At 41.8% G+C, this 19,858-nt stretch overlaps 1 protein-coding gene across 2 annotated transcripts in view; it reads left to right on the forward strand.

Annotated features, from left to right (window-relative positions):
- LOC106590235 (solute carrier organic anion transporter family member 5A1) overlaps positions 1-19,858 on the forward strand; it is a 100,935-nt gene that overhangs the window by 52,271 nt on the left and 28,806 nt on the right. For both annotated transcript variants that reach the window (XR_014383073.1, XM_014181033.3), the window contains exons 3-4: positions 16,807-16,939; positions 17,036-17,247. Coding sequence is in view for 1 of the 2 variants with exons in the window: in XM_014181033.3 (XP_014036508.1) it covers positions 16,807-16,939; positions 17,036-17,247 (345 nt within the window). In the remaining variant the exon portion in view is untranslated. The remainder of the gene's footprint in view (positions 1-16,806; positions 16,940-17,035; positions 17,248-19,858) is intronic.

Raw genomic sequence — 19,858 nt, forward strand, 5'->3', positions numbered from 1 at the left:
AACGATGTCAGCGTCAAATTGAACACCCTCCTCTTCTCCCATTTCCTCCTCCCTTTCTCCTTCTCCACCTCCCCTTCCTTTCTATCGTGTGTGTATGTGCGTCGATGCGTGTGTGAGGAGGGGGATTGTTTTACCTTGGCTGACGGTCGAGAAGACCCAACAGACGTCCATTCTGAAAATGTAGCTTCTCTGTGTGTTCATGTTCGTTCCTTGATTCTGGTATCAATGCAGAATCATTGGCAGAATCTATGCTACAGAAAGGCCCTGCCATAATAACTCATTCATAATTGATGAGATTTATTTCAAGTGCTTTTTCAGATGCTAAAAGTGCATACAAGAGGGAAACTCACCTCATCCACCACCAATGTGTAGCACCCACTTGGGTATAACATGGTGATTATCATTCACAATGTTCACTTAGAGCGGCTATTCTCAAGCTGGGGTGCAATGCCGTCGGGAGTATGCCAACTAAAAATGTCATTCACATTTTCAAACAGTCCATTTATATTTTCCAACGGGGCTATACATTTGGGTGATGTTTTTTTTCACGGTTGAATAGCCTCGTTTCACTGGCAAAAATAAACACTGATCAAACAACACTGTTTCCCGACGCATCAGTGACATGGCAGGAGATGTTTTGAAATAATTACTGCTTCTCATACAAGCCAGTGAATTCTATGCATTACAGCTGGATGAGTCAACAGACGTGGCGGGCCTGGCACAGCTCCTGGTATGTGTCCGTTACGTTTTTGCGGGGTCAATTAAGGAAGACATCCTCTTCTGCAAACCAGGACAACAGGAGAGGATATTGTTTTGTACTGGACAGCTTTGTGACATCAAATGGTCAAGATGTGTTGGTGTTCTGTACTGATGGCGCAAAAGCCATGACTGGTAGACAAGCAGTTGCTCCCGATGCCACTTGGGTCCACTGCAGCATCCACCGAGAGGCTCTTGCTGCCAAGGGAATGCCTGACAGCTTGAAAGACGGTTTGGACACTACAGTGAAAATGGTTAACTTTGTTAAAGCAAGGCCCCTGAACTCTGGTGTATTTTCTGCATTACGCAATGATATGGGCAGCGACCATGTAACGCTTTTACAACATACAGAAGTGCACTGGTTATCAAGGGGCAAACTATTGACACGTTTTTTTGAATTGAGAGATGGACTTAGTTTTCTTTACTGACCATAATTTTCACTTGTCTGACTGCTTGCATGATGACGAGTTTCTCACACAACTGGCCTATTTGGGTGATATTTTTTCTTGCCTGAATGATCTGAATCTAGGATTACAGGGACTCTCCGCAACTATAGTCAATGTGCGGGACAAAATTGAGGCTGTGATTAAGAAGTTGGAGCTCTTCTCTGTCTGCATTAACAAGGACAACACACGGGTCTTTCCATCATTGTATGATTTATTTGTGTGCAAATGAACTCAAGCTTACAGACAATGTCAAATGAGATATAGCAAAGCACCTGAGTGAGCTGGGTGCGCAATTACGCAGGGTCTATCCCGAAACGGACGACACAAACAATTGGATTCGTTATCCCTTTCATGCCCTGCCTGTAGGCCACTTACCGATATCTGAACAAGAGAGCCTCATTGAAATTGCAACAAGCGGTTCTGTGAAAATTGAATTTAATCAGAAGCCACCGCCAGATTTCTGGATAGGGCTGCTCACAGAGTATTCTGCCTTGGCAAATTGTGCTGTGAAGACACTGGTGCCGTTTGCAACCACCTACCTATGTGAGAGTGGATTCTCAGCCCTCACAAGCATGAAAACTAAATACAGACACAGACTGTGTATGGGAAATGATTTAAGACTGAGACTCTCTCCAATACAACCCAACATTGCAGAGAAATGTGCATCCTTTCAAGCACACCCTTCTCATTAACCTGTCGTTAGTTATTCACAATTTTTGATGGACAAGTAAGGTTTTATATGTAAGATGGCTAAATAAAGAGCAAAAGTATTGATTATTATTATTATTTGTGCCCTGGTCCTATAAGATCTCTTTGTCACAACCCGGCTCATGGGAAGTGACAAACTCACTCATTCTTGTGTTTAATAAATGTATCATATAGTGTGTGTGTGTGGCAGGCTTACAATGATGGATTAAAAACAACATTTGAGAGTGCGCTGACCCTGGTGCTAGAGGGGGTACGCAGCTGGTGGTTGAATGTTTGAAGGGGTACGGGACTATAAAAAGTTTGGGAACCTCTGAGAGAGTGAGGGGTTAGCTGACATGGCAAAACCAATCATTGAGAGCCTGTAATGTATTACTGCCACAGTATATGCACACTATATAATTCCCTGCCCTTCACATACTACCGGAGAAGGCCCATTGCGTAATTGAGTAAATGGAGCCTTTGGTGTTTAAGTGTGTGTGTGTGTTCCTCATCGGCATGCGTCCCTCACTCCCCTGTGATCTGTGTCTGTGTGTGCGTGATGCTGCGGCGGGATTTTGCATCGCCAGCATATTCTTCACCCCGACGACAACCCTGCCTGCCCTTCATCGTGGAAACGGGACCCGCCAACAGCTCTGGCGGGCTGCCAAGCAGCGGGGTGGTGCAGTGACTGGCGCTGGACACGGTTTAGCGGAACACTGTTAATATGAAGGATGGGGTTGGCATGACTTAAAGTTATACAATGCTAGGGGAGACATGATGTATGACATATCAGCTGTTGTAGGACACACACACGGTGCGCACACGCATAATGAATGCACACACGTGTTTGTTTTACTATTCTTGTGGGGATCAAACAATTGATTCCCATTCAAAATCCTATTTTCAGGGAGAGATTCCCATTCAAAATCCTATTTTCCGTAACCCAGAGAGAGAATTAATGGACAGTGTGTTGTATGAGAATGGACAGAGAGGGTCAGTAGAGTAATGGTGTATGTGATTGAAGTCATTCATCATAATGAGCTCGCTGCTCGTATCACCTTGACTTTATTGTTACTGCTTAGACTTGGTCTGGATAAACACCATATGGCGCTAATGAAAACACTGCATGAAGTGCTATGTGCTCTTAACACTAGAACCGCTAAAGCAGTCATTTTGATTGCTCATGATTTTAATTGTTTTATTACTCTGCCATTTTTAAAGTCATTATCCCCTCCGTCCTTGACTTTTCCTAAATCAGTCTATATAACACACTGCCATTGTTAGAATCTTAATATCAAAAACAGAACTGGATCTATAACCAGTTTTATGAGGGCATGTCATTTTTTTATGGTTTTCCCCCGTTGCCCCTCCTTCTCCCGACAGTGGAATGTGCCTTGCCCAGTTGATAATCACCCTGTATAACTGCCTCGAACCTGAACTTAAACTATACCGAAAATAATTTCATACATATAACAACAGATGAAATAAATTAAGTAAAGTATGTTGGGGAGAATGGGTGAGTTGATGAGCGAGGGGAAGCAAATGTTGCATAATTATGTAATCACCAATTGTGAGTGAAGAACAGGGCGGGCCATTCAGCTCTATTGGTATATTCTTATTATAATCTCAAAATGGTAGGTACCCTCTATCAGTCCACCAAATCCAAGCAGTTTTATCGGTCCACTCTGACTACTTGGAGTACACAGTGAAAGCGTGTGTAATTTACAATGGCAAGAAGACCAAGACAAATGGATGCACATGATGCGTTAGCGCTGCTACAAGATCGGAATGAAAACGGCTTAGATGGCGGGGAAGAAATGAATCATGACATCGCTGATGATTATTCTTCTGATTCTAAGCCTCAGACTGAATAACCTACACCTCTGAGGCCTAAGCGCAAAAAAGCCAGAATGGTGCGCACTGAGCAGGTGCCAGTGCCACTCCTAAATGAAACAGTGAGACAGGAGAGCGAAAGGGATGGCACCGTTTAGATAGAACAAGCCAGTGACAATGCTCCGGGCTGATTAACAGCACCAAATGTCATCACTGAGAGAGCAGGCCTTAGATCTAAAGCAAAAAACAACATCAGCAATGCACTCACCAGCTTTCGTTGTTTATGTGATATGGACATGCTACAGCATTCAGGGACTGTACTATGGCTAAGGTGCACATGGATTAAGGAGACACTGCCTGGGATCTGTCTGTTGATGAGCTGGAAGCGTTCATTTCTATGATGCATGTTCATGGACCATTCAGTGGAAAGAGCATATATATGGAGAGCTTCTGGTCAGACATGTATGGGAAACTTTTCTTTGGAGAAACCATGTCAATGGATTGCTTCAGAGAGTTTATGCGTTACCTCCATTTCGATGACAAAGAAACAGACATTCGACATGGTATCCGACCTATAAATAATGACATTTTTGACTGCTGTCCTATCGACACTTCTATTCATTATAATGCCATTATTGCTTTTGTGCTGATTTTCACTATTTATCAAGCACACTTGGCCCTTATAATGATCTTTAGGCTACTGATGTTTTCATCATTTGACCGCACATCTTGCTGACGATGGGTCTTGGTGGTTGGGTTATTTTTTTGAAATAAAATAAGCTGTTACCGTGTTCCAACACATACACTTCTGTTTCATAGTTGTAGCAAAGGCACACCGCATATTCAATTTATTGAACACTTGAATTTGTGTTTTTTGTTTTTACATACAGCCTACAGTAACATAAACTAATGAAAATGCTATTGTGTTACTTGAAATAAAATAAAAAATTATATTCTAATGTTACCTTATACCTTCATAAACACAACCAAAATAAGATCCCTCGAGGCCCAGCGGTTTTAATGTTAAGGCAGGCAAGTGACTGAAGAGGATGTTTCTCCACTGGTAGAACGTTTCAAGGGACTCTTGATGAAGGTTGACGTTTTCTTTTCCAACCATGCTTTTAGACTTGGCTTCTAGGTTCTTTTGCTTTATTCCACAATACTCCATGTTCTTCTTGACTAATACCCTAATACTCTTTATGACTTATGGCACATTATGTAGTTTCTAGTGTCCTATGTCTGGAGCTTTCCCAAATGACACCCTTTTCCCTTTTGATTAGGGCGCATATGGCTCTGGTCAAAAGTAGTGCACTGTAATGAGTAGGGCGCCATTTAGACATTCAGATTAAGAAAATTTTATTGGTTCAACCGAAATTTGACTTCCTCTTTTAACCCAACCCCTCCGAAAGAGACACATACATATACATGATTTTAAAGAGGTGCGGGGTTGGCATTTTCAGATGTTTTTTTCATGCTGCTCCTCTCTCAATCTGTATTTTCCTCTTTCTTTTTCATTTGATTTCTCCTCTTTATTAGGATTCATGTCTAGTTCAACAACAAGTCAGGATGGTATTTTGGGGCTTCCAGTCAGACTGGTGACATGGAACATTCATGGCTGTGGGGAGCAAATTAAGCGCTCCAGAGTATTTTCACGTCTGAAGAGCCTGAATACTGATATCGCATTTCTTCATGAAACGCAACTACGCGCTACCAACCATACTAGATTGCGTAAAGCATGGGTTAGACAGGTTTTTCATTCTAATTTTAACAGTAAAACCCGGGGAACAGCATCACTCCTTATCTCTCAGGTATATGTCTCTTCCCGTAATCTTACAAGTGAGTCCTTTTAATATTAATTAAACTTTTGTGTCATTTTATTCTAACCTCTACAAATCTGAACCCCCATCAGATAATACGGCGATGTACAACTTTTTAGATAACTTGGATATTCCATCCATTGATATGGACATGAGTAAAGTTCTGAACAACCCTTTGCATCTAGATGAGATAACAAACGGTCTAAAGTTTGTCGACGGCTTTCCCGTCGATTTTTATAAAAAAATTCTCAGATCAACTCGCCTCATTACTATTAGATATGTTCACCAACTCGTTATCACAGGGCTCTCTCATCCCAACGTTAACTCAAGCCTCCATCTCATTTATACTCAAGAAAGATAAAGATCCGTCAGAATGTGGTGGATATCGGCCCATTTCACTTTTGAATGCTGATGTTAAACCATTAGCTAAGGTTCTAGCATGCCGGTTGGAACCCTGCCTTCAGTATGTCATATCTGATGATCAAACGGGTTTCATCAAAGGGCGACAACTGATTTCCACGCTGTCTTTTGAACATTATACTCTCTCCTTCTGTTTCTTCAGACCCCAAAATTGTTTTTTCTCTTGATGCGGAGAAGGCTTTCAACCGGGTGGAGTGGAATTATTTATTTAAGATTTTGGGAAGATTTGGTTTTGGGTGCAATTTCACATCTGCTCTATTCTGCTCCTACAGCTAGCGTACACACCAACTCTCAACATTCAAAATACTTCCCCCTCTCCAGAGGGACCCGTCAAGGGTGTCCTATGTCCCCGCTCCTTTTTGCACTTGCAATAGAACCACTTTTTCTTGGCCTTAAAATTATCCACTTTCACTGCAATCCACCGAGCTGGTGAATAACATGAAGTGTCACTGTATGCAGATGATATACTATTATATTTCACTAACACTGTGAACTCGGTTGGTAACATACTGCATATTTTAAACACATTTTGATAATTCTCAGGTTAGAAATTGAACATTTAGAAAACCCGCTGCCAAGCAAATTCCCCCTGGAGCCCTGCCTTTCCGTCTGTTTCCCAATGGTTTTTCCTATTTAGGTATTCTCTGGCCCATAAAACTAACTTTGCAAGTCTAGTCACACAAGTTAAAGCATGCTTACAACGCTGGGATAGTCTGCCTCTCTCCTTAGCTGGCAGGAGACAAGATGGAGGATTGGCACTTCCAAATGTACTGCTTTACTATTGGATTATGGTCTGGTATAATGCTACAAGTACCAACTGGTGCTCATTAGAAGCACACTCATGCCAATCATTCTCCTACTTGTGCCCCACTGTCCTTGTGACCTTCAAAGTATACTGGAAACCGGGCCTCCCGAGTGGGGCAGTGGCCACTAGAGATCCTGGTTTGAGTCCAGGCTCTGTTGCAGCCAGCCGCGACCGAGTGACCCATGGGGCGGTGCACGATTGGCCCGGCGTTGTCCGTGTTAGTGCAGTATACTGGAAACCTCATTGTGCTCTCTACTTTGAAGATCTGGAGACAATTTTGTTAACATTTTAGACTTTCTGCCCCTTCTCTTCTAGGCCCTATCTGTAACAACCACCTATTTTTACCCTCCAAACTCCACCAGGCTTTTGTTTTGTGGTGAGAGAGAGGTTTGGTATGTTTTAAAGATTTATTTTTAGATGGGAAGTTTGCCAGTTTTAATGATCGCATTGCTAAATGTAATTTGGCTCATTATTTCCCGCTATTTTCAAGCCCTTAACTTTGTTCGCTCTCATTTTCCCATCTTTCCTCAACTACCTCCCAAGACGTTGCTACAAGAGATTTTGTCTGATTTTCTAGATTATATGACATTATGCTTTCCTCTGAATCCTCTCCAGTAAACAATATCAAGGCAGACTGAACTTGACCTTACAGATGACTGGTGGGAGGAGGTCCTTCTTAGGGTTAACTCCACATCCTCATGAGCTCGGTTAAGTTTAATTCAGCTCAAGGTCTTGCAGAGAATTCACCACACCAAAGAAAAATGTTGTAAATTCCTCCCAGACACAAATTACACATTTGATAATGTTCAATCACTCTAGCAGACCACACCCATGTGTTATATGAATGTTCTAAGCTGGTTGAATATTGGTCATCCTTTTTTAATACTCTCTATAATTCTAGATATTGACCTGCATCCTTGTCCTTTGATAGATATATTTGGAGTTCAATCTTTGTTGCCTAGTCGGACTAAAAGTAAAGCAGACGTTGTAACTTCCCTCATAGCCCGCCGGCAGATCTTGCTTAATTGGAAATCCTCCAAACCTCCCATTTTATCAGCCTGGTTGAAAAATCTAATGTCTTTTCTACACTTGGATTTTTTTATACACTTTGAGAGGTTGTACTGATAACTTTTCCTTTTGAACAGTTGCCTTCTATTGATCAGGAGTAAGAATATTGGCCAACAGGGGATATGAGAGGGTATTGGAGGGAAGGGGTAGTATGCAGTGATATTTTTTATTTATTTTTGTGTATGTATATGTGTGTACGTATGTACAGTACCAGTCAAAAGTTTGGACACATTTACTCATTCAAGGGTTTTTCTTTAATATTACTATTTTCTATATTGCAGAATAATAGTGAAGACATCAAAACTATGAAATAACACATATGGAATCATGTTGTAAACAAATCAAAATATATTTTATATTTGAGATTCTTCAAAGTAGCCACGCTTTGCCTTGATGACAGCTTTGCACACTCTTGGCATTCTCTGCACACTCTTGACATTCTAGTGTTTGTGCTCCTCTCCCTTTTCTCATGGCAACATGAAACAAATCTTGCTGCTATGACTGCACTTTGTGGTATTTCACCTAATAGATATTGGAGTTTAACAATGTTGGATTTGTTTTCAAAACCTTTGTCATCTGTGGGAAATATGTGTCTCTAATACATTTGGAAGGAGGTTAGGAAGTGCAGCTCAGTTTCCACCTCAATGGGATCCTGAGTGGCGCAGCGGTTTAAGGCACTGCATCTCAGTGCTTGATGCATCACTACAGACACCCTGGTTTAAATCCAAGCTGTATCACAACAGGCCGTAATTTTGAGTCCCATAGGGCGGTGCACAATTGGCCCAGCGTCGTCCAGGTTTGGCCGGTGTAGGCCGTCATTGTAAATAAGAGTTTGTTCTTAACTGACTTACCTAGTTAAAAAAAGGAAAAAAAAGAATGTGTACAGTGGGCACATATTCTTTGTTCTCTTGATACCCAGGTCTGCCGATGGCAGCCATGCTCACTGTGTCCGTACATACCTCTGTCTCTCTCAATAGCAAGGCTATGCTCACTGTGTCTGTACATAGCTCTGTCTCTCTGAATAGCAAGGCTATGCTCACTGTGTCTGTACATAGCTTTGTCTCTCTCAATAGCAAGGCTATGCTCACTGTTTCTGTGCTAGAGGTCGACCGATTAATTGGAATGGCCGATTTAATTAGGGCCGATTTCAAGTTTTCATAACAATCAGTAATCGGTATTTTTGGCCACAGATTTGCCTCTTTTTTTTTTTATTTACATTTTTTTTTTTTTTACCTTTATTTAACTAGGCAAGTCAGTTAAGAACACATTCTTATTTTCAATGACGGCCTAGGAACGGTGGGTTAACTGCCTTGTTCAGGGGCAGAACGACAGATTTTTACCTTGTCAGCTTGGGGATGCAACCTTATGGTTAACTAGTCCAACGCTCTAACCACTTGCTTTACGTTGCACTCCATGAGGAGCCTGCCTGTTACGCGAATGCAGTAAGAAGCGAAGGTAAGTTGCTAGCTAGCATTAAACTTATCTTATAAAAACAATCAATCAATCATAATCACTAGTTAACTACACATGGTTGATGATATTACTAGTTTATCTAGCCAGTCCTGCGTTGCATATAATCGATGTGGTGCGCATTTGCGAAAAAGGACTGTCTTTGCTCCGACGTTTACCTAACCATAAACATCAATGCCTTTCTTAAAATCAATACACAAGTATATATTTTTAAACCTGCATATTTAGTTAATATTGCCTGCTAACATGAATTTCTTTTAACTAGGGAAAATGTCTCACTTCTCTTGCAAACAGAGTCAGGGTATATGCAGCAGTTTGGGCCGCCTGGCTCGTTGCGAACTGTGAAGACTATTTCTTCCTAACAAAGACAGCCAACTTCGCCAAACGGGATGATTTAACAAAAGCGCATTTGCGAAAAAAAGCCTAACTATAAACATCAATGCCTTTCTTAAAATCAATACACAGAAGTATATATTTTTAAACCTGCATATTTAGGTAAAAGAAATCCAGGTTAGCAGGCAATATTAACCAGGTGAAATTGTCTCAGTTCTCTTGCGTTCCTTGCTTGCAGAATCAGGGTATATACAACAGTTTGGGCCGCCTGGCTCGTTGCGAACTAATTTGCCAGAATTTTACGTAATTATGACATAACATTGGAGGTTGTGCAATGTAACAGGAACATTTAGACTTATGGATGCCACCCGTTATGTAAAATACGGGACGGTTCCGTATTTCACTGAAAGAATAAACGTGATAGTTTCCGGATTCGACCATATTAATCACCTAAGGCTCGTGTTTCTGTGTGTTATTATGTTATAATTAAGTCTATGATTTGATAGAGCCGTGTGACTGAGCGGTGGTAGGCACCAGCAGGCTCGTAAGCGTTCATTCAAACAGCATTTTTGTGTGTTTTGCCAGCAGCCCTTCGCAATGCATTGCGCTGTTTATGACTTCAAGCCTATCAACTCCCAAGATTAGGCTGGTGTAACCGATGTGAAATGGCTAGCTAGTTAGCTGGGTGCGCGCTAATAGTGTTTCAAACGTCACTCACTCTGAGACTTGGAGTAGTTGTTTTTCTTCCTCTACATGGGTAACACTGCTTCGAGGGTGGCTGTTGTTGTGTTCTTGGTTTGAGCCCAGGTAGGAGCGAGGAGAGGGACGGAAGCTATACTGTTACACTGGCAATACTAAAGTGCCTATAAGAACATCCAATAGTCAAAGGTATATGAAATACAAATCGTATAGAGAGAAATAGTCCTATAATTCCTATAATAACTACAACCTAAAACTTCTTACCTGGGAATATTGAAGACTCATGTTAAAAGGAACCACCAGTTTTCATATGTTCTCATGTTCTAAGCAAGGAACTTAAACGTTAGCTTTCTTACATGGCACATAATGCACTTTTACTTTCTTCTCCAACACTTTGTTTTTGCTTTATTTAAACCAAATTGAACATGTTTCATTATTTATTTGAGGCTAAATTGATTTTATTGATGTATTATATTAAGTTAAAATAAGTGTTCATTCAGTATTGTTGTAATTGTCAATATTACAAATAAATAAATACAAAATCGGCCGATTTTAATCGGTACTGGCTTTTTTTTGGGCCCCCAATAATAATAGAAAAATCATAATCGGTCGACCTCTAGTCTGTACATAGCTCTCTCTCTCAATAGCAAGGCTATGCTCACTGTGTCTGTACATAGCTCTGTTTTTCACACACGCTGACAATACACTGACGGTATGCTGACAGGCTGATGTGCAGGCTCTCCAAGGCACCGTAGCTTATCCAACTATGTCATTAACATTATTGGTCTTCTTCTAACAGGATGAAATACACCATGAACCACAAACGCATGATAACACATTGGCACAATTACACACACACACACACAACACACACACACACACACACACACACACACACACACACACACACACACACACACACACACACACAAAGACAGATGCACACACAAAGACATGCACGCACACACACACAAAGACACACGCACATACGCAAAGACACACACACACATGCAAACACAAAGAAACACAGACATTCGCACACACACTTGCGCCTGTTCTCATATCCTTTTATGAATGGATCTTTTAATCATCGTAGAGATAGTAAAAGCAGACCTCTAACTGTCCCTGCCACCTCTAATAATCCCTCTTCATTGTCTCTGTCTCATGTGGTATTCTGGACCCGTCTCTATCTACTTTTCTGCGTCCCAAATGACACCCTATTCCCTATATAGTGCCCCCCAAAAGGAATAGGATGGCATTTGCAATGTACCCAATACAATGAAAAAGTAATGACTCTCCACTCACTGTGTCTGGATAGCGATATGGCTTTTGTGAAAGGTGCTTTCTGTGCATATGAAATTGTGATTGATTTGACATGGAGAGAGGTGTGAGTGAACCAGCATCTGTTGGGGAATTTGTTCTCTACAGTGGAGATTTATGTATATGTAAATTGAGGGAGGCTTTTTTTCTGTTTGTGCTCTATTAGCCCAGGGAATGGTACACATCCTGCTCTCTCTCTGTCTTTCTCGCGCTGTCTCTCTCTCTGTCTCTCTCTCGCTCTCAGTAACGCTGTCGCTCTCTCTTGTGCTGTGTCTCTGTTTCTCTCAGTAACTCTCTCGCTGTCGCTCTCTGTTTGTCTTTCTCTCTCACTCTCTCTGTGTGTGGCAGGCAGATAAGAGGCTTTACAGATGGGTTCTTTGTGCTTTAAGGAATAATTTCCCCTCTCCCTTTATCCCCTTGGACCTCTTAGAGATTTTACTTATTTCGCTCTTAATTAATTAGCCCCTGATAAGACGGTGGAGACACTGCTGAAGGCCCCGCCACAGAAGAAACACACTCTCTGTCTCTGTCTGTGTCTCTGTCTGTGTCTCTGTCTGTGTCTCTGTCTGTGTCTCTGTCTGTGTCTCTGTCTGTGTCTGTCTGTCTCTGTCTGTCTGTCTCTGTCTGTGCTCGTCTGTCTGTCTGTCTGTCTGTCTGTCTGTCTGTCTGTCTGTCTGTCTGTCTGTCTGTCTGTCTGTCTGTCTGTCTGTCTGTCTGTCTGTCTGTCTGTCTGTCTGTCTGTCTGTCTGTCTGTCTGTCTGTCTGTCTGTCTGTCTGGTGGACAGCAGGCGCACAGTGAACAGACCAATGCTGCTCTATCTACAGGCTCTGTGGATGGTGACATCATTTAAATACACACAGCTTGGGAAAATGGATAAGCTTCTGGACACACACACACACCTGGCGGGCAGTTTAGGAAATGTTCTAGGTGTAATTATAGATGTCCTCACTCCTGACTATGGCCCATAATTGTTTTGACTTTCCAGGTTACTCTATGTCCGTGGGTGGTTTTTCCACATGTCCAGAGAAGTGCGTGTGTGTGCGTGTGTGTGTGTATCAGCCAGGTTGTAAAACGTTTTCCCGTCTCTCCTGTAAAGTAATAGTCAGTAATTGTCTGAGAGGTGATGGTCTGAATGCCCCAGGCTTCATTTGAAGTCCCCGCTGATCTAGAATCAGTTGTTATGGATGGGACTATTCCCTATGTAGTGCACTACTGTCCATAGGGCTCTGGTCAAAAGTAGTACACTATGTAGGGAATAGGGTGCCATTTGAGACAGTGACCAGTTCAGCTGGAACAGTATTGTTGCGATGTAAGGTCAGCTGTTATAGATGGCTGTAGTAATATTCCCTGGGTTAATGAATAGCTTCCACAGGTTCCAGATCAGCTGTTATAGATGTTTGTAGTAATATTCCCTGGGTTAATGAATAGCTTCCCCAGGTTCCAGGTCAGCTGTTTTAGATGTTTGTAGTAATAGCCCCTTGGTTAATGAATATCTCCTACAGGTTCCCGGTCAGCTTTCTCTCTTTCCTCCTGTCTTTCACCTCTTCTCGCCACCCCTCCACTTTTCTAGCTGTGTCATTAACAGTTGTAATAGGGGCACGTGGAATAACGTGTGGAGAGTAAATGGTTACAACTCTCATATGCACAGTCATGTCAACCCCCCTTATCTCTTATTATTTAAAGTGGAACTGACAGCGTTTTTAGCAACATGAAATCTTATTCAAATCTGTTCATAGGAACATTATGATACATTTTTTTTTAAACATTTTCTGACAAGCGAGTACTTACAGTAGATATGGTAATTTTTTGGGGTGGCAGGTAGCCTAATGGTTAGAGTGTTGGGCCAGTAACCGAAAGGTTGCTAGATCGAATCCCTGAGCTGACAAGGTAAAAATCTGTCGTTCTGCCCCTGAACAAGGCAGTTAACCCACTGTTCCTAGGCCGTCATTGTAAATAAGTATTAACTGACTTGCCTAGTTACACAAAGGTTATATATATATTTTTTCAAGTCTTCATAAATTCATAGAATGTTTTGGAATGGCGTATAGTAAGGCATTTATGAAATTTCTATGGCAATATAGAGTGGGAAAGCGACCGTGCGTTTTGACAATTAGTAGACACTGCAGTAAATAAAACCTAATACAAACATCTGTCTTGTCAAGGACCGGAGTCTACGCAGAGCGGTGCGCCATAGCCAATCAGAGCTACAATTGGCCTTTATGCAAATTAGCCAATTGCCATACGGGCCTGGTATCATTCATTTTGAACTGGACTGTGTGTTTGTTTACAGGCAGTAGCAACAGTGCATTAGAACGCGTTCGCCAAAACCACAAAATAAAGCTCAATGGATATCTGCAAATTTTGTAAATACCATGGGAGTCCTCTTACATTTGGGAACTTTACAGTCCTATTGGTCAAACAACCATGAACAGGTTGTCTTTCTCTTCCTCAGTTGTGCACATCAACAAGTTCATCAACTAATGCTAGCCGGAGCGAGATGAGCTAAAATCTATCGAGGGAACAGTAGATAAATCGTCTCAAATGTTTTACCTAGTTGGCTGTCAAAATTGCACTGGCCTGCACGTCCTTCTGCAGCTTGCCTGCCAATACATGCTTGTCCAAACCCACATTTTGACAACTGAATGGGAGCTTGCCTGCCTGCCCGCCCATTTGATCAATGCCAAATATATTTGATTGACGACTAAGGGTGTGTTCCTAAATGCATCCAGTGTGTGCGATCTGAGCATAAATTCAGAGCGTTGTCAGATTGTCTGTTCATACAGTACCAGTCAAACGTTTGGACACACCTACTCATTCAAGGGTTTTTATTTATTTTTACTATTTTCTACACTGTAGAATAATAGTGAAGACATCAGAACTATGAAATGATACATATGGAATGATGTAGTAACCAAAAAAGTGTTAAACAAATCAAAATATATTTTATATTGGAGATTCTTCAAAGTAGCCACCCTTTGCCTTGATGAGAGCGTTGCACACTCTTGGCATTCTCTCAACCAGCTTAACCTGGAATGCTTTTCCAACAGTCTTGAAGGAGTTCCATCATATGCTGAGCACTTGTTGGCTGCTTTTCCTTCACTCTGTGGTCCAACTCATCCCAAACCATCTCTACTGCGTAGAGGTCTGGTGATTGTGGAGGCCAGGTCATCTGATGCAGCACTCCATCACTATCCTTCTTGGTCAATTAGCCCTTACACAGCCTGGAGGTGTGTTGGGTCATTGTCCTGTTGAAAAACAAATGATAGTCCCACTAAGTGCAAACCAGATGGGATGGCGTATTGCTGCAGAATGCTATGGTAGCCATGCTGGATAAGTGTGCCTTGAATTCTAAATAAATCACAGACAGTGTCATCAGCACAGTGGGAACCACACATGCGGAGATCATTCGTTCACCTACTCTGCGTCTCACAAAGACACGGCGGTTGTAACCAAAAATCTCAAATTTGGACTCATCAGACCAAATGATAGATTTCCAACGGTCTAATGTCCATTGCTTGTGTTTCTTGGCCCAAGCAAGTTTCTTCTTATTGGTATCCTTTAGTAGTTGTTTCTTTGCAGCAATTCGACCATGAAGGCCTGATTCCCGCAGTCTCCTCTGAACAGTTGATGTTGAGATGTGTCTGTTACTTGAACTCTGTAAAGCATTTATTTGGGCTGCAATTTCTGAGGCTGGTAACTCAAATGAACTCTAGTGTGACTGCAGTTGAAGAAACGTTCAAAGATCTTAACATTTTTCAGATTGACTGACATTCATGTCTTAAAGTAATGATGTACTGTCGTTTCTCTTTGCTTATTTGAGCTGTTCTTGCCATAATATGGTAATACTGGAATAATATGGCATAATACTAAATAGGGCTATCTTCTGTATATCATCCCTACCTTGTCACAACACAACTGATCGGCTCAAACGCATTAAGGACAGAGATTCCACAAAGTTAATTGAAATGCATTCCAGGTAACTACCTCATGAAGCTGGTTGAGAGAATTACAAGAGTGTGCAAAGCTGTCATTAAGGCAAAGGGTGGCTACTTTGAAGAATCTAAAATATATTTGGATTTGTTTAACACTTTTTTGATTACTACATGATTCTCTGTGTTATTTCATAGTTTTGATGTCTTCACTATTATTCTACAATGTAGAAAATAGTAAAAATTTACAAAAACCCTTGAAGGAGTAGTTGTGTCCAAACTTTTGACTGGTACTGTATATTCAGAGTGTTTTCGCTCTCCGAGCGTTCAGAGCTCACACTGCAGGCTCTGGCCCAGGAGTAGGTTTGATCCAAGCGTTCCTCACAACGGCAGTCAAGCACCCAAGCTAACTGGCTAAAGTTGGCTAGCTACTTCCAGACATAAATGAGAGAACACCTCATTCGGACCATTTTTCTCACAATAGCAGAGCAGGTTTTGACACACTGCTCGCTTAACCTGGAACTTGTTGTGTATATTACATTTGTTTTATTTCATCATCTCATCTCTATAGAGCTGCTGTCTATGCGGTCTGACAAAATCACTGTTTTAGTAGTTCTTCAAACTAAATAAGGCATACTTTTTTGACTGCTGAATACCGACTTTCAATCACTTAGATCATGTATTTTCAGATAGCGATACCTCGCGAAGCAACTGCTCTCCTATCGATCGAGTATTCTTCTGATCAAGCATTCTTCTGTCTATTTTACGTAGCAGGCATAAAAGAAACACAGACCGGACAAGTATGCTCGCAATGGATTATGGTCATTGTAGTTAATGGCCACGTTTTCTATGCTAAACTATGTAGAATAGCCTGTTGGAAACTACAATTCCCTGCTACATTGCCCAGTTCGGACTAGAGAAACTGCACAATGTGCACATTGAGCTCACAGAAGCTAATTAAACCGACATTCATCAATTAGTTGTTTAAAAAACCAAAAATGACAGAAATGTTCATTATTCGCTCAGCACTACTTTGTATACTTGGTTGTGATTGGCTATTTCTGTAGTATCCCTGGTTGTGATTGGTTGTTTCTCCCTCTGCTCCAACCTCTCCAACCTGTGTTTGCATGTGTGTTTGTCAGAGGGGTAGAGATAAAGTGAAAGTCAAACTGCGTACAATTGGGCAATGAAGTAATCTTCTTTCTTCCTCTCTCTCTTCCAGCTGTCATGTATGTGATGGGAGCCCTGGGGCCGGCAGCGGGATATCTGTTAGGAGGAGTTCTGATTGGTTTCTACGTCGATCCCACAACTGTCGTCCATATTGACCAGAGTGACCCACGCTTTGTTGGCAACTGGTAAGAGGGCGTGTTCGCGTGTGTGCGTGTACGTGCATGTGTGCGCTGATGTGTTCTAACAGTATCTATCTATCTATGTCTACCTTTGGTCCCCAGGTGGAGTGGGTTCTTGCTGTGTTCTATAGCCATGCTCCTGGTCATCTTCCCCATGTTTGCCTTCCCTAAGAAGCTGCCTCCGCGCCACAAGAAGAAGAAGAAGAAGATGACCTCATCAGCAGATGACGTGTCCAGCGATGATGATTTTATGATGGAGAAGGAGGAGGGACAGAACGTCCAGTCCGGCATGGGCTTCGGGAAGGACATCAAAGGTGTGTGTGTTTGTGTGTGTGTGTACAGGGCCATAGACTACCTCTTTAATGTAACAGTCCATTTGTTTTCCTTTGTAAAAGAGGGTCTGTGAACCATATGGGATATTGTCAGAAATGAATGTGATAATGGCTCAGTCATCTGCTGTCCAATAGAAGCTCTATGATGAGTCACTAATCTGCTAGCCAATGGAAGACCAGTGATGCAGTCGTCCTTAAAAACCCATTGATCAGCATGGATTCACCTGAAATAGACTTAGCCTTAGAGATCCTCAGTTAACCAATGTGTTGTAGCTAAGCTGGAGTGATGCTTATTCTGCCCCTCCCCAGATAGGGTGTGTCCCAAATTGCCCTATGGGCCCTGGTTGAAAGTTGCGTGCTATATATGGTATAGTGTGAGATGCAAAGGAAATAGGGAAAATGACAGCTCGCAACACACATCTGATTATTTACAGTGAATGGATTAAATCGTTTTTTTACCCTCATCAATCTACACACAATACCCCATAATGACAAAGCAAAAACAGGTTTTTAGAATTGTTTGCAAATGTATAATAAAAAAAAAATAAAAACGGAAATATCACATTTACATACGTATTCAGACACTACTCAGTACTTTGTTGAAGCACCTTTGGCAGCGATTACAGCCTCGAGTTTTCTTGGGTATGACGCCACAAGCGTGGTACACCTGTATTTGGGGAGTTTCTCCCATTCTTCTCTGCAGATCTTCTCAAGCTCTTTCAGGTTGGATGGGGAGCGTCGCTGCACAGCTATTTTGAGGTCTCTTCAGAGATATTCGATCGGGTTCAAGTCCGGGTTCTGGCCGGGCCATTCAGACATTCAGGACATTCAGACTTGTCCCGAAGCCACTCCTGCATTGTCTTGGCTGTGTGCTTAGGGTCATTGTCCTGTTGGAAGGTGAACCTTCACCACAGTCTAAGGTCCTGAGCACTCTGGAGCAGGTTTTCATCAAGGATCTCTCTGTACTTTGCTCCGTTCATCTTTTCCTCGATCCTGACTAGTCTCCCAGTCCCTGCCGCTGGAAAACATTCCCACAGCATGATGCTGCCACCACCATGCTTCACTGTAGGGATGGTGCCAGGTTTCCTCCAGCCATGACGCTTGGCATTCAGGCCAAAGAGATCAATCTTGGTTTCATCAGACCAGAGAATTTTGTTTCTCATGGTCTGAGAGTCTTTAGGTGCTATTCGTCCAAGTCCAAGCGCGCTGTCGTGTGCCTTTTACTGAGGAGCAGCTACCATAAGGGCCTGATTGATGGAGTGCTGCAGAGATGGTTGTCTTTCTGGAAGGTTCTCCCATCTCCACAGAGGAACTCTGGAGCTCTATCAGAGTGACCATCGGGATCTTGGTCACCTCCCTGACCAAGGTCCTTCTCCCCCGATTGCTCAGTTTATCCAGGCGGCCAGCTCTAGGAAGTCTTGGTGGTTCCAAACTTTTTCCATTTAAGAATAACGCAGCCACTGTGTTCTTGGGGACCTTCAATGCTGGAGAATTCTTTTGGTACTCTTCCCCAGATCTGTGCCTCGACACAATCCTGTCTCGGAGTTCTACGGACAATTCCTTCAACATGGCTTGGTTTTTGCTCTGACATTCACTGTCAACTGTGGGACCTTATATAGACAGGTGTGTGCCTTTCCAAATCATGTCCAATCAATTAAATTTACCACAGGTGGACTCCAATAAAGTTGTAGAAACATCCCAAGGATGATCAATGGAAACAGGTTGCACCTGAGCTCAATTTTGAGTCTCATAGTAAAGGGTCTGAATACGGTATATATTTTTTCTTTTTATTATATACATTTGCTAAAATAAAAATAAAAACAAATTTCGCTTTCTTATTGTGGGCTATTAGCCCATTTTAGATATTGCTGGAACGTAACAAAATGTGGAAAAAGTGAAGGGGTCTGAATACTTTCCAAATGCGCTGTGTTATAAATAGGATTTATTTGATTCAGATTGTTTACATTCATCATTGTAACCACAATGTCACATATAATTGAACACATACACACAACATGAGCAGATCAACGTGGTCAAAACATTTCTTTATTGAAAATGATCAGTAAGAATGTCGGTACTTATTTATTTTGATCCAAAGCCACAAATGAGTGAGTCGCTCGGCTTTATGCTGCAAAATAGCCTACTAAATAGGCCAAGCCTAAACAAATACATTAAATTGCCCAAAGAAACTAGTACATTTCATAAATAAAACAAATAAATGAAATGGCTCAGGTCTTGAAAATATGGGTAACCTTTTTCCCCTCTGTATTCTCGCTGGACTCTCTTTCATTCAGTTTCTTCTTAACATCAGCAAAGGACTCTGTGTTTCGGAAATTCACTCTATATAGAAGGGCGATCAGTCTTTCCACACTGTGGTAAATAAAGCCAGTTTGTTATTTAGAATTCTTTCTTTCTGTTTTTGAGAGAGAGAAACCAAAAGCCTAATCAACGTTCTCTCCCTTGCGATAGTGTGACGGAATGACGCAGTTTACCACCCTCTACCACAAACGTGTCACGGCATGAAGCTCAAAACGTTTAATTGATGAACCACTGTCCTTATGTAAAAAAAGAAAGTCCCCTCATTTCCTCTCCA

This window comes from Salmo salar, chromosome 29 (genome assembly GCF_965601325.2).
Source record: "Salmo salar chromosome 29, fSalSal1, whole genome shotgun sequence".
Lineage (NCBI taxonomy): Eukaryota > Metazoa > Chordata > Actinopteri > Salmoniformes > Salmonidae > Salmo > Salmo salar.